The sequence below is a fragment of the Oratosquilla oratoria genome, chromosome 12 (assembly GCF_046742065.1).
Source record: "Oratosquilla oratoria isolate Oo_2021 chromosome 12, ASM4674206v1, whole genome shotgun sequence".
Taxonomy (NCBI): domain Eukaryota; kingdom Metazoa; phylum Arthropoda; class Malacostraca; order Stomatopoda; family Squillidae; genus Oratosquilla; species Oratosquilla oratoria.
Genome location: NC_134788.1, coordinates 62,953,579 through 62,980,011, shown reverse-complemented (window position 1 = coordinate 62,980,011; position 26,433 = coordinate 62,953,579). Strand labels below are relative to the sequence as shown.

Sequence of the window (26,433 nt, the reverse complement as noted above, 5' to 3'; positions counted from 1 at the left end):
TGGATCAAAGGCTATAACAAGGGTGATGTAAACAAGGTCATCATGATAAAACAACAGGGAAGGGCTCACAGTAATTGGTATGAATTGGACAAATTTAGATTTAAGAAGGAAATAGGCAAGCATTGGTATACTAATAGGGTGGTCGATGAATGGAATAAACTTACTAACCATGTAGTAAGTGCTGAAACTACCAGTTGTTTTAAAAACCTATTAGACAACTTTATGGATGGGTATGACAGGTGGTGATGGATAAGGAGCTGCCTAGTGTGGGCCTTATGGTCTCTTGCAGTCTCCTTTATTATGTTACAATGGAAAGGTTTCTCATAAGTATGGGTCATAATATGACATGCTAGATCAGCCTTTTGTGAGAAAGCTGCATTACATAAGTCATACTGGAGGGACCTGTCACAAGTATGCTGTGCGAGAGAACCCTTCTGTAAGAAAGCTGCACAGGTCACACTGAAAAGGCTTCTCTCCTGTGTGGGTCACCACATGATTTTTAAGGTGACTTTTGTGCAAAAGCTTCATCATCAATGTTCTCGCTAATGTTCTGCTGTGTGCAGAAATTTGCTTGTGTGCCAAATTTGCCTTCTTTGCAAAGTATGTGCACTCCTATGCCAGTCACCATATTTAACAGTTAAGCAAATGCACACAATTTCTGTGTGTATCATTACCTCCACCAACAAAGTTGTGTTTTTGCCAGTATTTGTTTGTTGGTTTGTCTGTTTGCAACTGTACTCATAAAGTTATCAACAGATTTTTATTCAATTTTGTGGAAAGGCATATCTTAGGCCAGGAAATAAGTTATTAGGATTTAAAACATATTCGGATATGTAAGCTGATCAATTTTTTTTTCTTTTTTTTTTTGTAACCCTGGCATTTATAGATTGTATACAAATTCAATTTTATACAAAGTGGACCCGCCATCCTTTATGTGGGCAAAATTATCTTTTTCGATTTTGTGACTGGCACTGGAGTTGTGTTTTCTGAGTGTCATCTAGTGTAATATTTTATTATGTATTAGAAATAACTTCTAAATTTGGCTTCCCATAAATAAAACAAATCATTAGGCATATATCTTATTATCATTATTATTTTTTTTTGACTGATTTTGTATTTCAAGAGTCCTTTGTGCAACAACAATGACAGAGCTGACAAAAATATTCAATATGCATTTTATATTAATCTGATTAGTAGTATCGAATAAAGAATATATATATATATACTAATGATTACATTCAATCTTTCTAACTTTACTTATAATGTATATAAAAACAAGTCCACCAGTAATTCTTAACCTTAATTCTAGCTTCTAATTCCTTATTTCTTCTCTCTTCTGTTTTTGACATTCACTCACTCTTTATGCACACTATTTAGATTGATTGAATTTCCATATAATTTGTAGGTTTTCATTTTCATAAACATATCCAAATGACATTCTCCTAAATGGTTTCTAATTTTGTTTTTTATTTGATTACTTGGACTAAAACCTCACTCAGAGTCTGCTGCCCTAGAGACAAGAAAGACTCCTCCAATATCCATCAACTTTTCCAAGTCTCAGACCTTCTTTCTGAAGAGCAACTATTACCATTTGTATAACTTTTTATCTAATTTTTTCTTGCAATATCAAACTAATTATTTCTAAAGTATCAGCAAGAAAATCATGATAGTTAAGACAAAGGGCAGTAACATGTTCACTACAAAATGAAGAATCAAAATGTGAAATAGTGGAGATATCAAACATTGACCATTCTTGTGTAAGGCCAGGGATTTATTTTTTTTTTTTCTTTTTTTGAAAGTACGCGACATCACAAGTGGGCATGGGATATAATATAGCTCTCCACCCCTCCATTACATCATGATGATGTATTTGTAAGATCCAATTAGAAACCTTAAATTTTGGAGAAAAATTCCCACTCTCCAGCTCAGGAATGCATTGGAGAAATATTTTTAGGATTTTTAACACATAAATATTCCATCACAAAATGAAGTAGTGGAACCTTGTCTTGTACTATGAAGTGCTAGATGGGGCCTTTGTCCAGAGATGTGAACATATTCGTTGGCACTGCTGTGTATAACTAGTGGCATGGGGCATTTGAAGTCAAAATTATTCTGACAGGTTCAAGCAGTTTTAAGATATAGTTTCAATTAATGGGAAAATACTACGACAGTGCTTAGAATATTTACCATTTTAAATGTAGCGAGATTCCTAGTCAAGATTCCCATCCCAAGAGATAATGGGATAGGGGGGGGAATTACATTCATACATAAAACAAATACATGGTTTAATCGAGTATGGTGATGGAACATTTTGTAATAGGTTATAGGAACTAGTAAGTAATCGTTTGTGAAAGGGGTTAAGGCCGAGAGTGCTCTCTCCCAACGATGAAGAAAAATTAAGTGATCAGGTTAGGTTAGATTATTAGGTTAAAGTAATATTTACAAAGGTGGCCGAACAATTAGATGTGTAATACCCATGCGTTCTATCATTAATCACCCTCTCTCACTACTTCTCTATATTTCTAAATAATAACTCAGGGTAAATACTATGATTCATTTTGAGCAATTTAAATCAGAATATAAATGGATAGGAATCTCACAGGAAAATAGATGAACATTCTTGTACAGCACGTGAACATTATATTTCTATCCCTCTGCCATGAAAGTGAATCTGTATTATGTATAATGTTTATTTTGCATTGAGTGCAAGTTAAGTAGATAAATGTATATCATAGATAAGTAAATAAACTTGTAGACTTAAATTTTTCTTTAGTCTGCCTTAACCTGGATTTCACATATACAAATAACACATAAACAGCCTAAAGGGTGAGAAAGGCATAAAAACCATGTGTTGATCACGAGATACCACGTGTTCTGATATATATTCTTTGCTTTGTTGTTGGGATGATGGCAGCAAAACGATAAACATCTCATGATTACTAATCAAAATAATCCGACTTAATGTAGGATTTCCCATCATTGTATAGATATAGTTGACTAATTATCATTCTCATATGTGGTCCTCGGGATTGAACATGATTTTATGAAGGCGTACTATACCACTCACCCATCCATTCATCAATAAAGCTATCGTAGTTGCCGAATGCGACACTGAATATCTGGTATAACAGTAATGGGGTTAATGCCCACTCGATAATACAATCACAGTTGACATTCTGGCACTACACTTGCACCCCATCATCAGTGAATATGCCCTGTAAATGCATACCTGTCAAATCTTATGTTTTTTGCCTAAGTTTTATGTAATTTCTATGATTTTCAAGTCCTATGGCATAAGTTGAAAATATTATGTTTTTTCTCTGCATGCCATGCAATGTGTTTTTTTAATGTGCTTGTGTTAAACAATTTGAACTGAATTCCTCTATTCATATGTAAAGAGTACAGTTTTCATTATATGGTGTTCATACTGTGTCACATGTTTACATTCTGTGTTCATTTGGTATTTGTTTTGAAACAAATATATATTGAATGACAAAAAAAATATTTTTCTTATGGTTTAATTACCATTTTATAAACAAAACTTATGGTCTCTAATGCAAAATCTTATGGAAAACACTACACTAGCTTGACAGGTATGTACATGGGTGTAACATTTTTCATTAATTCATCCTGCCATTCACTATAGTAGACACAACGAGAACTGGCCGCTAAGGCGGGGTAAGGGAATTTCCCGTTGTTGCCACATCTCCACAGATAACACGGCCCGCACGGCTCGCCCACCCACCCGCATGCTCTCTCTCTCTCTATATATATATATATATATATAATATATTTATCCATGGCGAGAACGTGCGTGTGGATGCAATGCTTTCTGAATGCAGTGTGGGGGCGTGGCCAAAGAAGGGATGGAGTGGCAACGTCGCTCTCTCCCGCACATATGCCATGTCCACGACCCAAGGAAACGAAACCTTTGTATAGAAACCATTGCTTTGATTTTTACCTCAGTGGTGGTATGTGACAAAAATTTATAATATAATTATATGTGGCAACATTATAAAATTATAAAATAGAATTAAAAATAAAATAGAATTATAAATTAATTATATGTGGCAACATAGGGGGAATCCCCGTGCTCCGCCCCAACGGCCAGTTTTCGATGCACCGAGTATAGCAGCTAGCAGTTTGTGTTCACTTCACTCCCTTTGCTTCATTTCAATTTTACAAGATCCACCATTTCTATGCAACTTTGTTACTTGAATAATGCTTTTTACATTTGTAAATTCACAACAGATTAAAGAACATGACCACATCTGTGCACTATTTACCAAACATGATTGTTGCCTTATTTTGTTTCCCATTATCTTCCAATTAAAATACAAAGTTGGGATGGGCCTTCCCAACTGCTCCCTTATATCATAAATTTTAACTTCCGATTTTTGCTTTGGCTTTGTTTCAGAGTTCCTCTTTTATCCAGGTGTCTCTACTATTCCAAGGCCCTTGTAGTAGCCATTTTTACATCAGTACCTTCTTTGTTCCTGTTGTTATTCTTGAAATGTAGGTTTCTGTAGGAAATTCTACTGATTTTTTTTTCTTTTCCAAAGAATTTGAAACATAATCAGGGAAAAAATGGTGATGTTTAACTGTTGAATGTACAAAAGACCTCAAAACTGCATGTAAAATTATGAAATTGTACTCTAACATTTCAAAGGTCACTGACAGCCTCAAAATCACATTCCTATTGTTTTGAATCCATTATTATGAAATTAAAGGATTAGTATCATTAATTAAAATATTTTATTTTTTATACCGAAAACCTCGTGAACACACTTTTTTCCTTTGTGCACTAGTTGTGAAACGTGTGTGTGAATACATGCACAAATCTTACAGGGAACTCTTTTCATCGCACAGGTCAGGCTCGAATGGTTTCCTCCCACTATGAGTCCCAAGTGATGATTGAGACCTCTTTTGTGAGAAACAGAAGCACACAGGTCACACTCGAAAGGCAACTATTCTGTGCGGGGTATCATGTGATATTTGAGGTGATTCTTTCATGAGAAAGTTGTATCGCACAGGTCATACTGGAATAGCTTCTTTCCAGTCTGGGTTGTAATATGCATTTTGAGTGAACTCTTTTGTGGGAAAATGGAATTGCACAGGTCACAGGGGAAAGGCTTCTCTACTGCATGGGTCCTCATATGCTGTATGAGGGAATCCTTTAGTGAGAAAACGGAATTGCATAAGTCACACTGGAAACGCTTCCCTCCTGTGTGGGTCATCATATGTGCAAGAGAACTCTTTCGTGAGAAAGTAGAATCACACAGGTCACACCAGAAAGGCTTCTCTCCTGTGTGGGTACTCATATGCTGTGCAAAAGAATCCTTTCATGAGAAAGCAGAATCACACAGGTCACAATGTAAAGGCTTTTCTCCTGTGTGGGACATATGTGTGAGAGAACTCTTTCGTGAGAAACCAGAAACTCACAGGTTACACCGGAAAGTCTTCTCTACTGTGTGGGTCCTTGTATGCCTTTTTAGATGAATCTTTTGTGAGAAAGCTTTATTACACAGGCCACACTGGAAAGGTTTCTCTCCTGTGTGGGTCCTCATATGACCTATGAGATTACCCTTTTCTGAGAAAGCAGACTCACACAGGTCACACTGGAAAGGCTTCTCTCCTGTGTGGGTCCTCATATGGTTAATGAGATAAACTTTTTGTGTGAAAGCTTTTTCACACAGGTCACATTGGAAAGGCTTCTCTCCTGTGTGGGTCCTCATATGCTGTGTGAGACAACTCTTTCGTGAAAAACCAGAACCACACAGGTCACACTGGAAAGGCTTCTCTCCTGTGTGGGTTATTTTATGAATTTTAAGATGATGCTTGTGTAAGAAAGCTTTACTGCACAGGCCACACTGGAAAGGCTTCTCTCCTGTGTGGGTCTTCATATGCTGTGTGAGATTACCCTTTTGTGAGAAAGCAGAATCACACAGGTCACACTGAAAAGGCTTTTCTCCTGTGTGGGTTCTCATATGCATTGTGAAATTGTCCTTGTGTGAGAAAGCTTTTTCGCACAGGCCACATTGGAAAGGATTTTCTCTTGTGTGGGTTCTCATGTGCCGCCTGAGATTACCCTTTTGTAAGAAAGCAGAATCACACAGGTCACACTGGAAAGGCTTCTCTCCTGTGTGGGTCCTCATATGCTGTGTGAGAGAACACTTGTGTGAGAAAGCAGAATCACATAGGTCACACTGGAAAGGCTTCTCTCCTGTGTGGGTCCTCATATGATGTGCAAGAGAATTCTTTTGTGTGAAAAGCGAATCACACAGGTCACACTGGAAAGGCTTCTCCCCTGTGTGGGTCCTCATATGCTTTGTGAGATAATGTTTTTGTGAGAAAACTTTTTCACACAAACCACATTGGAAAGGCTTCTCTCCTGTGTGGGTCCCCATATGCTTTGTGAGATAACCTTTTTGTGAGAAAACTTTTTCACACAGGCGACATTGGAAAGGCTTCTCTCCTGTGTGGGTTCTCATATGTTGTGTGAGATAACTCTTTCCTGAGAAACCAGAACCACACAGGTCACACTGGAAAGGCTTCTCTTCTGTGTGGGTCATTATATGAATTTTAAGATTAATCTTTTGTGAGAAAGCTTTATTGCATAATGGCTTCTCTCCTGTGTTGGTCCTCATATGCTGTGTGAGATTACCCTTTTGTGAGAAAGCAGAATCACATAGGTCACACTGGAAAGGCTTTGTTACTCTGGATTTTTATATCCAATGTAAGATGACCGTTTTGCGAGAAAGCTTTTTCGCACAGGCCACATTGGAAAGTGTTCTCTCTTGTGTGGTTCATCATGTGATCTTTGAAGTGATTATTTTGTGAAAAAGCTTTATTACACAGGCCACACTGGCAAGGCTTCCCTCCTGTGTGGGTCCTCATATGCTGTGTAAGAGAACCCTTTTGGGAGAAAGCTTTATTGTACAGGGCACATTGGAAAGGCTTCTCTCCAATGTGAATCCTCAAATATTGTTTGAGATTACCATTTTGTTAGAGAGCAGAATCACAAAAGTCACACTGGAAAGACTTCCCTCATGTGTGGATCATCACATGATCTTTGAGGTAATTTTTTTCATGGGAAAGCATTATTGTACAGTCCACACTGTAAAGGCTTCTCTCCTGTGTGGGTCCTCATATGCTTTGTGGCAGAACCCTTTCGTGAGAAAGCAGAAACACCCGGGGCACACTGGAAAGGTTTGTCTTTTATGTGCATCACTGAATGCTTTTTTAAGAGCATCCTTTTTTTGAGAAAGCAGAATCACACAGGCCACACTGTGAAGGCATCTCTTCAGTGTGCACCATCAAGTGATTTTTAAGGTGACACTTTTGTGTGAAAGCTTTATCACACAGGTCACACTGGATTGATTTTTTTCTAGTGTGGGTTATCATATGAAATTTGAAGTGATTCTTTTGTTAGAAAGCTATATTGCACAGGTCATATTGGAATGGCTTCTCTCCTGTGTGGCTCATTATATGGTTTTTGAGAGAACCCTTTCATGAGAAGGCAGAACTGCACAGGTCACACTGGAAAGGCTTACCTCCAGTGTGGGTCATCACATATCTAAGATGACTACATATAGTTGTGCCACAGATGTCACACTGGGTCCTTTTCATCGTATGACAAGTATGGAATCTACAGATAGCTCTTCCAAAGAACTGGTGATAACCCTTATCCTGGAAAAAAGAAATAAAAATAAAACAGTTATAATATCAACATATAATTCTGAAAATGTGCAATATACTCTAATAGGATAGTGGATATTTTTTACATAAACTATTTCATATTCAAGTTTGCACCTAAAGAGACCCTTTGTACATGCCATGACCTAACATAAAATAGGAAGAAACACTAACTGATATTGTGCTATCATATATTCCATTCTACTTCATTAGAAATAAGGTAAAAATCATCCTATAACTACAAGTGTACTCACTACACCACAACTACAATGAGTCAAATTTTGCTATACTTTTTCATCATGTCATGAGATTTGGAAGTGGGCAATGGCCCAGCTGGCTAAAACAGTCATATTTTAATATAACTCCATAACATTCCATATTTGGGCTCACAAAACCTGAATCTAAACATGACCAACTCAAGGAAGGTTTATTCAGCTCATCTGACTCAAGTGATGTAAGTCACATCCTGGAAGACACACATGAGCTTCCGAGCTGTCAACACCTATCAACTTGAGCTCTGAAGGCTGCCAAATGTCTGAGGCCGGTAGATAGGGGTAGACATTTAGGTAGATAGAGGGGTAGGTGAAATGATATGTAAAGTTTATATTCGGTTGTTATGAAACAATGGCCGACTGCAAGTTACAGAGTTGCAGAGTTACCGTCTTGTGTTTGTAAATATAGATTAGGATATGGAGAGGTGCTGATATGGCTGAATGTAAACACAGAGCTCGTTCTGCTTGTGACAAATTGCTTGCGTAAACAAGATTTCTTGAGACAGTATAACAGTCTTTCCGATTGGAGAGAAGGGTGGAGGAGAAAAATGATTGGTGCATGGAGGTAAAGTCATGCCCTAAAAGGGTGGCACTTAATTGTAATGTTCAAAGTTATTGGATGAACTAAATTGTGACGTCAGAGCAGACTTGGCTTAGTGCATGTAAGAGGATTCCTGGTGGGAGTCCTTGGTGTACCTTACCTAAAAGTAATGTAGAGAATTAGTGAAGAAAATCAAGAATATTTAAGACCAGTTTGCTTACCCCATCCAGAAACATTACTAACTTGTTACAGAAGATATAGTGGAACATAGATAAAGAGAAGGACAAGGCATGGGGCCTATAGAAGAACGAAAATTAATAAGTGTTAGTGTCAATGAAGCTAACACGAATAAGATGAAAATTCTCAATAGTGCAAGGAAAACAGGAGGCCTGGTTTGTATTGAATGGGAGGGGGAGCAATTGTGGTTACCCAAAATTATTTCTCTTCAGTGTTAAATTGATTTAATGAGACAAAATGCATGAAAATAAAAATAGTGATTATGAGTAGGTAAACTCATAAGCAAAGCCATCTAGGAGCACCACACCACGGTCTAATGTAAACAGAGGCTTTGAAACACCAGGAAGATTCTGACTGTATAATGAAGAATTTTTTTCTGGTTTTGGTAAATACAAAAGAAGAAATTTGATTCAAATCTTAGACATGGAAAGGGAGATGAGTGATAATAGAAAATGGTGGGAGAACGAATTCATGGAACTAAGGAATGAGATTGTTGAATTGATAGAATGTTTAACCCAAGCTAACATGAGATATCTGATCTGAAGAAAACAAATTCTGAGTTAAAAAATGAGCTAGAGGGATTAAAAAATTATCTAATGGAAGTTAAATGTGAAGATGAAAATATAAAAATCAATGATACTACCAATAGTGAGAACTTAAAAGAAATTAAATAACAAAATACAGACAATGTCTAAAAGAACTGAAGAAAATTTAGGTGAGGAAAATATGCAAAAGATTAGGAAATGGAATGAAAACAGAGAAAATGAAGAAATTGCTTTTAAAGAAATGGTACAACAAATACAAAAAGGCAAAGGATACAATCATTCAAGTAATTAAAGAAAAGGTAATCTGGGTTAATGATACAAAAAATGTGTACTGGTATATGGACTAAAGGAAAAACATGGTCTGGTGTGGTACATGAGAGAAAAAGCATAAAAAGAAATAGCAATATCAATTCTAAGAGAAATACAAGATGGTGACTAGGAAGTGGAGAAAGATATTGAAGTGTATAGAATTGGACAATATTCTAAGGAAAGAAATTGACCCTAAAGATAAAACTAAGATCGCAAATGGTAGAAGACATATTAGAAAAAGCAAGTAAATTGGCAAGGAGCGAACATTACAAGATTTGGATAAAAAGAGAAATGAATGTTAAGGAAGTAGACACTAAGAGGTGAAGCTAATGAAAAAAACATGATGACAATGGAGACCAAAAGAAAGGAGTTCTATTGGAGGGTGAGGCTGAGAAAATGGTTTATCTAAGTGAAACAAAAACAGAAACAGTATGGAGGAAAAAATTTAAAGTGGCCTATACTAACATAGATGGATTAATCGCAGGATTGAATGAACTAAACGATTACCTGCCAGATGAAAAACAAGACATAATGGGAATTGTGGAGATGAAATTATGGGGTCTAATTCCACCTAATGGTGTTGGGCATGAGTTATACAATTATTGAATTAAAAACAGAAATGAGAAACAGGACGGGGGAATCATATTCTTGGCCAAGAAAAACTTAAATGCAACAAAGATTATTGAGGGTAAAAACAGTGAGGAAATAATTGTGATAAAAGTTGAGGACAGAGACATGAAAATAAGAAAGTTTGTGGTGATTTATGTGCCCCCAACAATGGAAAGAGGGCGAGTATTCAAAAATGTTAGATAATACAAGGCATTCATTAAATGAGTTACTAAAAGACAGATGTAACATGGTACTTATGGGGGATTTTAACTGCAGAGAAGTATCTTTGGAGATGACAGTGAAGGGCAGAGAGGATCTATGGGGAAATGTATTACTTGACATGACCATGGAACATACAATGACACAATGGGTCAATGAAAATACCAGATACAGAAGTAATATTTACAACAGAACCTGAAATTGTGACCACATACTAATAGAGTCTGAGCTAAAGGAAGAAATATATGTGGAGAGAAAAGTTCAGAAAAGGAAGATTAATGTATAACAAAACAGACTTTGGAAAACTTAAGAAACTTTCAAAATGCAAATTGGGAAAAATTCTACATTGAAGAGAAGTGGACAATCTTGATGGATATCCATAATGAAGGAGTGAATAAATACATACCATGACAGAAACATAAGGTGTACATTAAATGTTGGTTCAATGTGAGAGGCAGTGAGGTGAAAGATGGAAGAGACAAAGCTTGAAAAAGATGGAGAAAAGATAAAAAACCTGGACAATGGCAAATATACATCAACTATAGAAATGAATATGAAAAAATGCACAGAGGAAAAAAGAAACTACAAAAAAGACATCATAGAAAAATGTAAAGATCAACCCAAACTATTCTATAGATATGTGAATGGTAAACTTAAAAACAAACAGGAAATGGTGAAACTACAACTAGGAAATGCTCAGATAAGAGGGAGGGTGGGAGGGGTGTGGAATGTATTTAGGGATGAAATGGATGGGAGTGATTTTATGCCTTTCCCTTTTTGGCTACCTCCCTTGTAAGGGGGGAAAAGCCTTGGTATATGTATGTATGCATGTGCAACTAGGAAATACAGAATACACAGAAGATCTAGAAATGGCCAAAGTCATGAACAATCACTTCAAGTCTGTTTTAATTAGAGAAAAATTACAGCATTGGGATAAAGGAAGTGAAGTGCAATCTCCCACCATGTGGGAAATAATAATAATACAAAAAGAAATAATGGACCAAAGAACAAACCTTGATATTTGGAAATTGCATGGCCCCAACAGAATTGCAAACTGGATACTAAAAGAATGCAAAAAAGAACTAATGGACAAAATATACAACATAATAAGTTACTCAAAGAAGGAAAAATACCAAGACTGAAAAAATGCCAAAATTGTACCTATATATAAAGGGGGAAACAAGGAAGAACCAAATAATTACAGACTGGTCTCCCTAACAAGCACTGTAGCCAAAATTTGTGAGAAAATTATCAAGAATAGATGGGTAAAACACCTGGAAGAAAACAATATAATAAACTCAAGACAATTTGGATTCTGACAGGGACGATCATGTGCTACAAGTTTAATCAGTTTCTACTCAAGACCAATAGATATAATACAAGAAAGGGATGGACGGGCTGATTGTGCTTTTTCTAGACTTACAAAAAGCCTTCAACAAAGTAACACACAAAATAAATTATTTAAAAAAAAATTGGAAAACATAGGAGGGATACAAGGCAACCTATTAAACTGGATTGAGGATTTCCTACATGGTAGAAAAATGAGAGTAGTGCTCAGGAAAAAGTGTTCAGGTTGGGTTGGGAGGAGGTGATTAATGGAGTTCTGCAATGATCTGTATTAGTTCCAATTATGTTCAATATATATGTGAATGACATGGATGAAGATGTGGAATGTTGTATGAGCTTCTTTACAGATGATGCTAAATTGTTGAGGAAAGTGAAAGCCAAAACGGACTGTGAATCACTACAGAGTCATCTACACAAAATACTGTGGGACAGGTCTATATAACTGTTGGACAAAGAATTCAAAGGAAAAACAGGATGGGGGGAGTATCATTTTTGACTAGGAGAGACTTAAATGTGACAGAGATAACAGAAGGAAAAAACAATGTAGAATCAATTTGATAAAAGTTGAAAGCAATTACATGAGAAGTAGAAAATTTGTAGTAGTGTATGTGCCCCCAAAAACACAGTCCTGGACAGAAAGTGATCATTTCAAACTGTTGGAAGATACAAAATATGAACTAATATACTAAAAGAAAGAGGAAATATATTTATTATTAATAAAAAAATATATATATGTTGGGAAGAAATGACGGTGAAGGGTGGAGAAGACCTCTGGGGCAACATACTACTTGATATGACCATTGAATACACAATGACTCAGTGGATAAAAGAAAATACCAGATACAGAAACAATGAGGAACCATCGAGACTGGATTTATTACTGAAGTCAGAATCTGAAATTGTGGACAGAATTGATTATAAAACTCCAATAGGAAAGTGACCATGAACTAATAGAATTCAAACTAAAAGAGCAAATGGACTTAAGAAGAAATGAAAAACATAGAAAAGGAAGACTAATGTACAACAAAACGAATTTTGAGAAACTTAAAAAATTCTTTCATAATGCAATCTGGGAAAAATTCCTAAATGGATGGAAGGATGGAAGAGAAATGGAATATACTAAAAGAAATTTATAATGAGGAAGTGAACAAATATGTACTACAACAAAAGCAAAAGAGTATACATAAAAAGTTGGTACAACAAAAAATGTAGTGAAGCTAAGGATAAAAGAGACAAAGCTTGGAAAAGATGGAAAAAAGACAAAGGAAAAAAAAAAAAGAGCAAATGGCAAACATACATCAAACTAAGAAATGATTATGTAAAAATATGCAGAGATGAAAAGAGAAACTATGAAAGAGAAATAATAGAAAAATGCAAGGAACAACCTAAACTATTTTACAGGTATGTAAATGGTAAACTAAAAAATAAACAAGAAATAGAAAAGCTGCACCAGGTAAATTATGAATATACAGAAGAAATAGAAACAGCAGAAATTATGAGCAATAGTTTCAAATTGGTATTCACAATTGAGAACTCACCTGTGAGGGTATACAGACACAAATTCCCCCCAAAGAAGGAAATAACTGTAACACAGAAGGAAATCAGCGACCAAATAAAAAACTTCGATGTCAGAAATTCACATTATCCAAATAGATTTGCAAATTGGGTACTGAAAGAAAGCATAGGAGTTGACGGATAGAATATACAATATAATTAACCCATTCAACTCCGATGACAAGATGTCTTGTCATTTGGTCAAATAAAACAAAAAATCATAAAACACCAAAATGTTTGATCAAACACCAGAAAAATATAACGTCAATCCTTGCTTCGCTGCGAGCGAAGCGAGGATTGACATCATATTTTTCTGGTGTTTCATCAAACATTTTGGTGTTTTATGATTTTTTGTTTTATTTGACCAAATGACAAGGCATCTTGTCATCGGAGTTTAATGGCTTAAATAATCACACAAAGGAGAGGTACCATAGGACTGGAAAAATGCATATATAGTACCAATATATAAAGGAGGAAACAAGGAAGATCCAACCAGCTACAGACGGGTCTCCCTAACAAGCACAGTAGCAAAGATATGTGAAAAAATTATCAAAAGTAGATGGGTTAAACATCTGGAAGAAAAAACTATACTGAATCTAAATCAATTTGGATTTAGACAAGGAAAATCATGTACAACAAACCTGATCTGCTTCTATTCGAGACTAATAGAAATAATACAAAAGAGGGATGGATGGGCAGACTGTGCCTTTCTAGACCTACAAAAAGCATTTGATAAGGTACCACACAAGAAACTAATAAGAAAAATGGAATCAATAGGTGGGATCAGAGGAAAATTATTGGAATGGATGGGAGACTTCCTGACTGGGAGAAAAATGAGGGTAGTAATTAGAGATAAATTGGGAAGAAATGATAAGTGGACCCCGCAAGGTTCTGTACTGGCTCCAATCATGTTTGCCATACATATAAATGACATGGATGAAAGAGTAGAGTGTTATATGAATTTCTTTGCAGATGACTCAAAAATACTATAGTAAGAACAGTGGATTGTGAATCATTACAGTTAGACTTGGACAAAATCTGGGAATGGACTCAAAAGTTGGATGTGAACTTCAATATCAAGAAGAGTAGTATAACAGAGTTTGGAAAAAGTAAAAACAGAATATCAAGAAATTATAAAATTGGTGAAGAAGTCAAAAAAGTGAAATAAAAAAGAGACCTTGGAGTAATAATCAGCAAAGACATGACACCAGACAAACATATCAATAAAATAGTCGGAGAAACCTTCAACCTATTTAGGTCAATGAAAGTGGCATTTGACTACTTGGATGAGGAAATTATTAAAAAAAAATATTAGTAACACTAATAAGACCAAAACTGGTGTATGTAACAACACTATGGACACCCAGTACTAAAAAGAATATAAAGAAATTAGAATACAAAGAGCAATGACAAAGTTGGCACCAACTCTCTCCAAATTAACATACAAAGATTATCCAAATTGGAATGACCAACTCTGGAACAAAGAAGAGAAAGAGGAGATCTGCTGCTGACTACAGATTCATGAAAGGAATGGAAATCCTAGATAGGAATGATTTACTAAAATGGGACAATAGAAAAACAAGAGGACACAAAAAGAAATTAAAAAAGGATAACTATAGAAGAGATCTGAAAAAAAAGCTTCTCACATAGAGTACTGGATACCTGGAATAATTTAAATAAAGAAACAGTGTGTGCATACACTATTCAAGATTCTAAGAAAAAACTTGATGCTGAAAGATACAAAGACAGGCCACCACAAGCATAGCTCCCTTCCCGTATAATACAACTAGGTAAATACATGGTACATATAAACAGTACTATCACGACAAACCACCACACCTAAACTGGCAGCAGGAAATTATCGTGGTAGTGCCAGGTAGCCATAACAAGAGCTACGATGCTGTCTTTTGGGTGTTGCTTACAATTTTTCTTCGGTGTTTAAGTATTTTTAGAATGTGTTTAAAGAAGTGTTTAAACAAACTGAAATCTTTAAAGAGTGTAAGAGGGCTTAGACTATGAAAATTTATATTTTTGAGCATTGTTTCTATACAGCAGATTTTCTCCTATTGCATCCAGTTTTAGATCATGAACCCCACAGTTAACGGGGGATTACTACAAATAATGGCATATGCTTGGTTTAACAGAATTATGTTCTACAGTAGAAATTGAACTTTCCATAATATTCCCCATAGTTATTTTAAACTTCTGTTCAATCTGGATTCCGCTATGTAGAGACTCGTTAAATCAGGCTGAATCTGGAGAATAAATATGATTTTGAGGAAACTTATACTAGAGGTCAATTGGGGGAGGACATACATACATATACCAAGGCTTTTTCCCTCCTTACAAGGGAGGTAGCCAAAAAGGAAAAGACATAAAATCATTTCCACCCATTCCATCCCTGAATACACTCCACACCCCTCCACCCTCCCTCTTATCTGAGCACCTCCTGGATGACGGGTCATCCCTGCACCTTGTCCACTGCCCTGGGTCAGAAGCAGTGTCGCAAGATACAGCACATCCACAGCAAGGCCGCTTCATTAAATCGGCGACCCCCCCCCCTCTCCATCCCCCCATTGCATAAAAAGAGAAGACGGGGAGAAATCCCTTTGGGCTACGTCAAATTTTGCTCACACATACTACCTCACCCCCATCCACCCGCCCATTCCACCTCATGCAATCACAACATCATCCATATACAACCATTCTCCATTCACCCCCGTCTTCTGTCCTCTCCCGTCCTTCCTCAACAGACATTCCCCTCTTCCCTAAAGCCCCCTTCACCCCATCCATCCACCTCATCCTAGGACGTCCCCTCATGTTCACTCCCTCCACATCTGCCTTCCATACCTCTTTTACTAGTCTTTCTTCACTCATTCTTTCCATGTGTCCAAACCATCCTAATAATCTTTCATCCACCCTATCTCCCAGCTCCCTATCCACCCCTGTTCTCCTCCTCACCTCCTCATTTCTCACTCTATCTAGCCTAGTAACCCCCATCATACTTCTCAGACACCTCATCTCAAACACATTTAAACTCCTTCTCTCTTCTTCTCTTATGTTCCATGTTTCTGCCCCATACAGTGCTGTTGGCACAATCACTCCTTCATACAGTCTCCTCATAGCATCCATTCCCAAATGTCTATTCCTCATTACACTCTTTAATCCACCAAGGCATTTACTCGCTTCTCTCAATCTACATTCTACCTCCACCTTCACTCCACCTTTTCCTGCCACATTTGCACCCAAGTATCTAAAACTATCCACTTCCTCCAGTCGCTCTCCTTTAATGCTCACTTCCAGTCTACTGCCACTTTCACCCCTTGTACATCTCATCACCTTACTTTTACCCACATTTATCTTTAGCTTTCTTCTATCACATACCCTCCCAAACTCTGCCACCAACTTCCTCAATCCTTCCTCCGATCCTGCCACAAGCACAGTGTCATCCGCAAACAACAACTGGCTCACCTCCCACTTTTCTCCATTTTCTTTAACCATCTCCAATCCCTGACCCACTACCCTTGCATTAACCTCTCGCACCACCCCATCCATATATAAGTTGAACAGACAGGGCGACATAACTCATCCTTGACGAAGTCACACCTTTACCTCAAACCACTCACTCTCTCCACTTCTAATCCTGACACAAGCTCTACTACTCTCATAAAAACTCTTGACAGCTCCAAGAAGCTTTCCTCCTATCCCATATATCTGCATAACCTCCCACATTACCTTTCTGTCTACCCTATCATAAGCCTTTTCCAGATCCATAAAAGCCCAAAAAACATAATTCCCCTTTCCTATAGCTTTCTCACATATCTGTCTTACCACAAAGATCTGATCTACACAACCTCTACCTGTCCTAAATCCACACTGTTCCTCACCAATTACTCCTTCTGTTCCTCTCCTAATCCTCTCAATCAAGATCCTCCCATAAGCCTTCCCAACTACACTTAACAAGCTGATCCCTCTGAAACTACTACATTCACACTTGTCCCCCTTTCCCTTGTAAAGAGGAACTATACAGGCACTCCTCCAGTCCTCCGGCACTCTACCCACTCTCCAGCAAACATTAAATAACCTCACCAACCAGTCCACCATCACTGTACCTCCCTTTTTCAGACATTCTGCATGGCATCCATCCAGACAAGGTGTCTTACCTGCTTTCATCATATTAACAACTGCCTTCACCTCATCCTTCCTTATTTCTCCTCCATTCTCCTCACTCATCACTCTCATTTTCTTCGCATTTCCCACTGCAGCTATCTTTCCCTCCCTATCCTACTTCACATTTAGCAACTCCCTAAAATATTCTGCCCATCTTCCCCTTACTGCCTTCTCTTCCATAATCATCTCTCCATCTGCACCTTTTACCTTTTCTTCTCTACTTGATTTGCCTCCTATTCCTCTCTTAATTTCTTTCCAAAACATCTTTTTATTACTTTCAAAATTTTCTGTCATACTCTTACTCCACTTCACATCTGCTCTCCTCTTTGCCTCCTTTACCTTTCTTTTTACTTCTCTTTTCTTTTCTTTGTACCTCTCATATGATTCCCTCGTCCTATTTTGTAACCAATCTGTGAAAGCTCGCTTCTTCTCTTCTACAACCTTCTTTGTTTCCTCATCCCACCATTCACTACCCTTTCTTCTATTTCCTCCTGTCATTCTTGTTCCACACACCATCTTTGCACACTTTATGACTCCCTCCCTGAACCATCCCCATTCCTCCTCCACACCTAGCTCTACTCTATCCTTCACTCCCTCCCACTCCTCCTTCAGCTTTTCGTACTCCTTCTCCTTTTCCTTTTCATTCAAAGAGTTCACTCTAAGAACCTCCCTACCTTTTGTCCCTTTCCTCTTTCTCCATCTATCCTCCATTCTCAACTTACCTTCCACCAAAAAATTATCTGATATTCCCCCACCCTCTCCCCTTAGCACATGTACATCCTTAACTCTTCCTATCATAATCCTATTTACCACTACATAATCCATCAACACTCTATCTACCACCCTTCCATCCACCACCCTCTCCCATGTGTACTTATGCTGGACTTTCTTCCGAAACACTGGAGGACATAGAATACACAAATCAGAAGCCTTACCTACACAAGCTGGAAGTGATCTGGACATATAGGTCATATGACCTACATTCAGTATCTATGCAAGATTATGTAAGTGAATATCAAGAAAGTTTTAATTCACAAGAATATCACAATCAGTGCATATTGAATTTAGAGTGAACTTAATCCTTGATTTTTGTACTCTGGAAGATAAGATAGTCCCATCCCCTATTAAGAATGTAAGAACAATGTAAGCAAACAAGAGATATTTGTTGATAAACAAAGATTCTTGCCAGTCTCATTTATCTTTTAAATCACTACCAACATTGATGTTAATTTGAGGTAATTACATATGGGGCACAAAATACTGAGAATAGTAAGAGCTAGCCTGTGATCATATTGGTCAAAATTGCAGCTGTGAGACCAGCAAATATCTTCATAACATAGAAAAGTGTTTGCTAGTCTTAAGTTTCTAAAAATCACTGTCAAAATAACTTTTAATCTACACTACTTATAAATGTGGTTCAAAATACTCAATGATAAGAGCTAGCCAATGGTAGAGGTAAGAATTGCAAATGTGAGACCTGACATAACCTAGTCTAGCCCCTTGATAAATATGTACAATTTTTTCTATTTTCATTTTAGTTTGTAAATTAAGATACATGAACATGGTATGCAATTTTCTTGCCAGAAATAAATAACAATTTAAAGCCTTGCTGAAAGCATTTCTACTAATGAATGAAGCCAGTGGGATATGGTATGGATGTTATGCTGTCGCTGTCCTGTCCAGTCACTGTCAGACGATGGCTTTCAAGTTGTGGACCAGGTGTTCTCCAACTCCAGGTAACATTAAGAAGCACTGTTACAAAGACAATAGGGCTTCCTTGGACTTTATGAGAAAACACAGGGTTCTGCTGTCGTCTGTTAATTGCCTTAGGTACAATAATATTCAGGCTGTCAGCATCCATGATGACGACAAAGATCCGGATGATCTTTAGAATTTGAGGTACCTAATTACTAAGTATAGGTTAGGTTACATAGGTTAGGTAAGGTTTGGTTAGGTACATTAGGTTAGGTTAAAACAGATGAATTTATCATCCTTTCATTTCTTTGACCTCAGCACCTATCAAAACAAATATGGCATATCATTCAACCACCACAACTTTGTTCTTTAGTAAATTGGTATAGCAACTTTTTTGTTATTGATTTCTGCCAAGAAAATCACATATTACATTGATGTATTATAATTTACAAAATTAACAATTAATTTTCTATTGCTATATTACGTAGGTGCGCACAACTAAAAATCTACTTTTTTTTTTTTTTTTTAGATACTGACATTACTATTAGTTTGCAGTACAGGTAAACGTCGACTTACGATGGCATTAGGTTTCGATAGAGCCATCGTAAGACGATTCCATCGTAAGTCGATCCCCAATTTGTGTATCACTCTGTTCCGTGGTCACTGTGCCTAGCGTACCTGTATATTAACCACCAGAGATACTGAATATAGCCTATCAAACATGTACAGTAGTTTATTTAATTATTTTTATCATTTTTACCATATTCAAACACCATAATATGTATTTTCAGTACGGAACTTAAATCTCGCAGGCAGCAGCCAATGCCAGCCGTACGACGTGTCGTAATAATACAAGCATCATAAAATATAGTCACCGCTTATATCGATCGTTCTCTCCTTCACCCGCGAATTTTGGAAACCACAGAGAATGAGATTCAGGGCACATTTGAGAGAATGTAAAAACACAGGGGCGACTACAATAAATATAATCAAGACGCCGATATGGCAGCGTCGCGAATCCACTTGCTCCTCATGACGCCTACGTGTGCGGCACCGTATGGAAAGGGATAAATATATCATATCGTCGTCATCGTCATCGTAAAGTCGAACAATCGTAAGTCGACGTTTACCTGTACTTATATCTATGGTTCAGAATAAATCAGAATAATATGACCTAGCCAATGGTGTAGCTGTGTGACTGGCAAACAATTTGATAAATATCCACACATTTTTTACCCTTGCTCAGAATGTAGGTACACGCGAAACCACCATCGCGCATGTACTGTTTACATCGCCAACTTTTGTGGCCCGTTGGATTTTGTTTGGCTTAGTTTGAATGTTTGGAGCATTCAGCGCATGTGCATGATATTCAAACTGTCTTGTTGTTCTGCAAGTGTATGCCCAATTCTTCAAAAGCAAATTTTTACCGATTTAAATGCAAATTTGTTTACTATCCTTGGCAAATTAGTTTTCCGAGTAAAAATTTAAAGGTAAGGCATCTATATATAAATATTTTAATATTATATTCATGTTTTTTAGTCTTTTTTCTCTTGGAAATGAGCAATTTAAGATTGTTGGAACTTTGCATAACTGAGCCTGAACTTGGTACATGTAAGCATGCACAAACCCATGATCATCACCATCGTGGATGTAATGTTTACACCTCCATATTTTTGCGACCTGTTCGAATGGGTATGTGTCAATTTGAATGCGTGTAGCATTCAGCGCATGTGCAGAATTATCAAATTGTCTTGCTGTTTTGCAAGTGTATGCCCATTTCTTTAAAAAGAAAAAAAAAGATAACCGATTTAAACACAAATTTGGCTATTAGCCATTGCAAATTAGTTTTTTGAGTAATATTTTAAAGATAAGACACCTATATATGAATATCTAAATGTAATATTCATATTCTTTAACCTATTTTCTCTCAGAAACAAAAATATTTAAGATCGTTGGTAATGAAACAGCTATGCTTCAATTGTCAACATGTAGGCATGTTCACCGATACTTAGTCGTGTTTGGTAATGCATTACAGGTCAGAGATACTACAAATAGTGGTCATAGAGGGTGTTGTTCACAAATAATACTTACATTGTTATGGTATGAATTTTAAGATGGACAAGCTATGCTATACCTATTACATAGCCGGCTATAGGTATGATAGCAAGTATATGAAATAACTATTAACAATATGGTCAGTATTCCATGTCTTGGACCATGTCCATGACCATGAGAAGTCTCAAGACTAATGGAGGTCCAGAGGCTAAACTTAAATTTTCCTCTTGGTTTCATGATGATAACAGATATGAGCTGTTGAAATAAGCCTGTTTATTCAGATTATCATGATTATAGATCAACATGATTAAACAAAATAACTCCTTTGAAAGTAGAAAGACTTTATTCACTTTTCTATTTAAGAAAATTGGTGTAAAAAATAATTCACCGATTTCAACGTAAATTTAAGTTAGGTCTTAGGATAGTTGCAGTACTGACTGGTTAGTGTATTGAGAGGCAATCTAAGGCACCTATATATGCACTTTTTAATGCAATAGTAGAGTTCTTTTAGCTGTGTATACATTACATTGCGCATACATTACATTGATGGAACAAGTTACATGGTAGGTGTTAGTATGAATAGTATAAAAGGAAGGTCCTGCATTGTTTTTTACATGCTCAGATGATTTGTTGACCCATAAACTCTTCATATGCCAAGTTGCATGTCAATTGGGCCAGGGGTTTGGATTTTATGGATGATTACACTAAATTGATGACCCTTGAACATGGCCATATACGTAGTCGCTTGATTGATTTTCTTGGTGACAATTACTTAATTCAGCATGTAAAAGAGCCCACAAGATATGGAAACTTACTCGATCTTTTGATCACTAGCCGCAAAAGCATGGTAATTGATGTAGAAGTCGGTGAATCTGTTGCAAATAGCGATCACAACTTAGTCAGATTCAAACTCCTAAACAATTTCAGAATAGATACTTGTGCTTCTAAAATACCCTATTTCAGTAAAGCTCAGTTCATAGGACTACGTCAGGAGCTTCAGGTAACAGATTGGGAGGCAAAATTAAGCGAAAAACCTGTAAATCAGATGTGGGAAATATTTCAAAATACGCTCACTAAGATGATTAAAACTTACATTCCTTTTAAGGACAGACGTCCCCCAAATCAGGCTCGCCCAAAGTGGCTCAACAAAGAAAATGAAAAAAGTATTGCTAAAAAGAGACAGGCTTATAAGAAATATAAGTGCTCGGGTGCATCTAATGACTATGAAACTTATTTATCAATACAGAGAGATTTAAAAAAGACAATAAGAAAAAGAAAACGACAATACGAAATGAACATCGCTGAGAAATCCAAAGAGAATCCCAAAGAATTCTATAGTTACATTAGAGATAAAAAGGTTGTTAGGAATCACATTGGTCCACTATTATCTGCTGACGGTCAACTTGAATATTCAAATGAAGGAATGTGTGATATCTTAAACAATTATTTTAGCTCGGTATTCGTAAACGAAACACCTCAAAGTGAATTCCAAACTGAAACCTGTGAAAAGTCTAGGGTAAACTTACTACGGTAAATATAACAAAAGAAAAAATTAAAAGGTGTATAGATAAACTCAAAGTTAATAAAACACCAGGACCTGACGGTTGGCATCCAAGAATCTTAAAGGAAATGAAAAATGAGATTGTTGTTCCATTAAAAATTATTTTCAAGAAATCCATCATATCCGGAGATGTCCCAAGAGAATGGAAGCTAGCTAACGTTACTCCCATATTCAAAAAAGGTGACAAAAAGAAACCAAATAACTATAGGCCTATAAGTTTGACTTCAATCGTAGGAAAAATAATGGAAACTATCATCAGAGATGCTATCGAACATCATTTAGAAAGTAACCGTTTGATAAATGATAGCCAGCATGGTTTTAGACAGAAACGTTCTTGCATGACTTACTCAAATTCTACAACACAGTTATCTCGAATTATGACAAAAGAAACAAAATAGATTTGATATATCTAGACTTTGCAAAAGCTTTTGATACCGTCCCACATGAAAGACTACTTACTAAATTAGCTTTGCATGGAATAAGTGGTAGCCTATTAGGTTGGACTAGTAATTGGTTGAATGGTCGAAAACAGAGAGTTGTTTTAAATGGAAAAACTTCTGGATGGAAAAGTGTGGCAAGTGGAGTTCCTCAGGGTTCCCTTCTTGGGCCACTTCTATTCATAGTATATATAAATGATATAGACCATGGACTAAAATCTACTGTTTCCAAATTTGCTGATGATACAAAACTGTGCGGAGTGGCAAATGATCACTCAAACCAATTAGATATTCAAGAAGATTTAGATCAATTACAGCAATGGTCTGAAAAGTGGCTAATGAAATTTAACACAAGTAAATGCAAGGTAATGCACATAGGTAAAAATAACAGTAAGTACGATTACATGTTATTTGGAAATTTGTTAACAAAAGTTGATAGTGAAAAAGATCTCGGCGTAATCATCAGTAATGACCTCAAATCATCCAAGCAGTATATTTCAGCCTCTGAGAAAGCAAATAAGATTCTGGGACTGATTGTGCGATCTTTTGATTTCAAAAGTCCATCACTCATTAACAAGCTATATAAATCGTTAGTTCGTCCACATTTGGAATATGCTGTTTCCGTATGGTCACCGAATCTCATTAAAGACATTGACAGACTGGAAAAAGTACAACGGCGAGCCACAAAACTGATTCCAAATATCAAAAATAAATCATACGAAAATTGCCTAAAACACATGAATCTATTTTCCTTAAAAATGCATAGACTCAGGGGTGACTTGATACATGTCTTCAAGATTTTAAAGGGAATTGACAACATCAAAAGTGACAAAATTTACACATTGAATGAGAATCAGACAAGAAACAATGGTCTCAAACTGTCCGGAAATAGATTCAATTTGGAAGTAGGTAGAAACAACTTTGCCAACCGTGTAGTTAATGAATGGAATAAACTTCCTGCACAGGTAGTGCAATGTAGTTCAGTCCGAAGCTTTAAGAATCATTTAGATAAATACCTAAGATGCTGTAATGATTATAATTTATGTTATATTTTTTGTTTTTGTTTTGTTATAATTTGTCTGTCTGATTTTCATTTACTATTTGTTATATGTCAATTTATTATCATTTACTATTTACCTGTTTGTTTATTATTTTAACTATACCTATGCATTTATTTATGTATTTTATTTGTTATTTACATTATTATAGTTTTTATTTATTATTTTATTATTATTATTTTTTTTTTTTGCATCCGACCTAGATATGGATCAAAAGGTCTCCTGTCGGCATGCTCCGCCTTTGTAATCCTTTGTAATTGACAATAGCTGCCATAGCAACATGAAAGGTGTTAGTAAGAATAGTATAAAAGGAAGGTCCTTCATTGTTTTTGACATGCTCAGATGATTTGTTGAGCCATAAAACCTTCACATGCCAAGTTGCATGTCAATTGGGCCAGGGGTCTGGATTTTCATGGATGATTATATCTAAATTGACAATAATTGCTATAGTAACATGGTAGGTGTTAGTAAGAATAGTATAAAAGGAAGATCCTATATTGTTTTTGACATGCTCAGGTGATTTTTTGACCCATAAAACCTTCACATACCAAGTTGCATGTCAATTGGGCCAGGGGTTTGGATTTTATGGATAATTATCTCTAAATTGACAATAGTTGTCATGGCAACATGATAGATGTTAGTAAGAATATTACAAAATGAAGGCCCTGTATTATTTTTGACATGCTCAGATGATTTGATGACCCATAAAACCCTCACAAGCAAAGTTGTATGTCAATTGGGCCAAGGGTTTGGATTTTATGGATGATTATCTCTAAATTGACAATAGTTGCCATGGCAACATGATGGGTGTTAGTAAGAATAGTACAAAAGGAAGGTCCTGCATTGTTTTTGACATGCTCATATGATTTGTTGAGCCATAAAACCTACACATGCCAAGTTGCATGTCAATTGGGCCAGGGGTTTGGATTTTATGGATGATTATCTCTAAATTGACATGAGAACATAATAGGTGTTAGTAAGAATAGTATCAAAGGGTTCTGCATTGTTTTTGACATGCTCAGATGATTTGTTGACCCATAAAACCTTCACATGCCAATTTGTATGTCAATTGGGCCAGGGGGTTGGTTTATACTGATGATCATCTCTAAATTGACAACTTAATAGTTGCCATGAAAAGGCACATTTTATGTTCCATTGTTTTTGACATGCTCAGGTAATTTGTTGACCCACAAAGCCCAAGCATTCCAAATCTTAATAAAATTGGACCAGTGGTTTAGAGTTCATGTGTATTTCTTTACCAAAATCTTTACTTATTACCACCCTTCATTCTAACCTTTTGTTTTTATGGTAAAGTCTAGCTAAAAAATCGGGATAAAAAAAATCGTATCTTCCTTATTTTTTGTTTCTAATTAAATGGTTATTCATATGCAAAAATGATTCATGGACTATTTTATTTATTATTGTTATTATTATTATTTATTTATTTATTTATTGTCCGTATCTACAGAATGCCAAATGAGAATTGAAGAGTTGCAAATGTGAACATACTACCCATGCACTAAGCTATCTTACCCCCATATCGCTGCACTTACGAATTCAAGAAGACACACTTGTTGAACCTGTACAAACCACAGCCACGAAAACAAGCTCTTAATATCTGAAAGAGTGCAACTCAATGCTAGACGGGCGATGACGTCATATGTAAACAAACTAGACATAAAGGTGGTGTAATTTTTTTTTATATATCTTCTCTATTTTTCTATTTATATTTTTGTTCTATGTTTTATATTTTATATCTAATATCATATAGATCATATTTTGTATCTTATATTTTAATTTTTATCTTATATATGCACTTTCATTTTATATTTATATTTTATATTCTATATTTCTATTTCATATATCTATTTCTATGTTTTATATTACTTTTTTACTATTTCTATTTTCTGATTTCTAGTTTCTATTTTTAATTCTATATCTATCTTAAATTTATATTTTCTATTTCTGTATATATTTTTCTATGTCTATTTTCACTTTTATGGTGCAGTTGTGATTGCTGACACGATAGAGCAACTGCAAGTGGAGAGATGGAACACAGGACTAGAAAGAAATGGTCTAAAAACGAACAAAAACAAAACTGAAGTGTTGTATGTAGGACGTGTCACAAC

General features: G+C 36.1%; 1 protein-coding gene and 1 long non-coding RNA gene across 3 annotated transcripts in view; both read right to left on the bottom strand.

Annotated features, from left to right (window-relative positions):
• Positions 1-26,433, bottom strand: part of LOC143031927 (uncharacterized) — a 298,829-nt gene that overhangs the window by 197,251 nt on the left and 75,145 nt on the right. The gene's annotated exons all lie outside the window — the stretch shown is intronic.
• LOC143031925 (uncharacterized) lies at positions 874-25,964 on the bottom strand. Of its 2 annotated transcripts, none has more exons than XM_076196300.1 (2): positions 25,838-25,964; positions 874-7,689 (listed from the first exon to the last, which is right to left on the bottom strand). In XM_076196300.1, exon 2 carries the CDS (start codon positions 6,645-6,647, stop codon positions 5,439-5,441), a length of 1,209 nt encoding a protein of 402 aa, XP_076052415.1. In that variant the 5' UTR covers positions 6,648-7,689; positions 25,838-25,964; the 3' UTR covers positions 874-5,438. The 2 variants fall into 2 exon arrangements, with proteins under 2 accessions (XP_076052415.1, XP_076052414.1); XM_076196299.1 differs by having other exon boundaries at positions 25,858-25,960.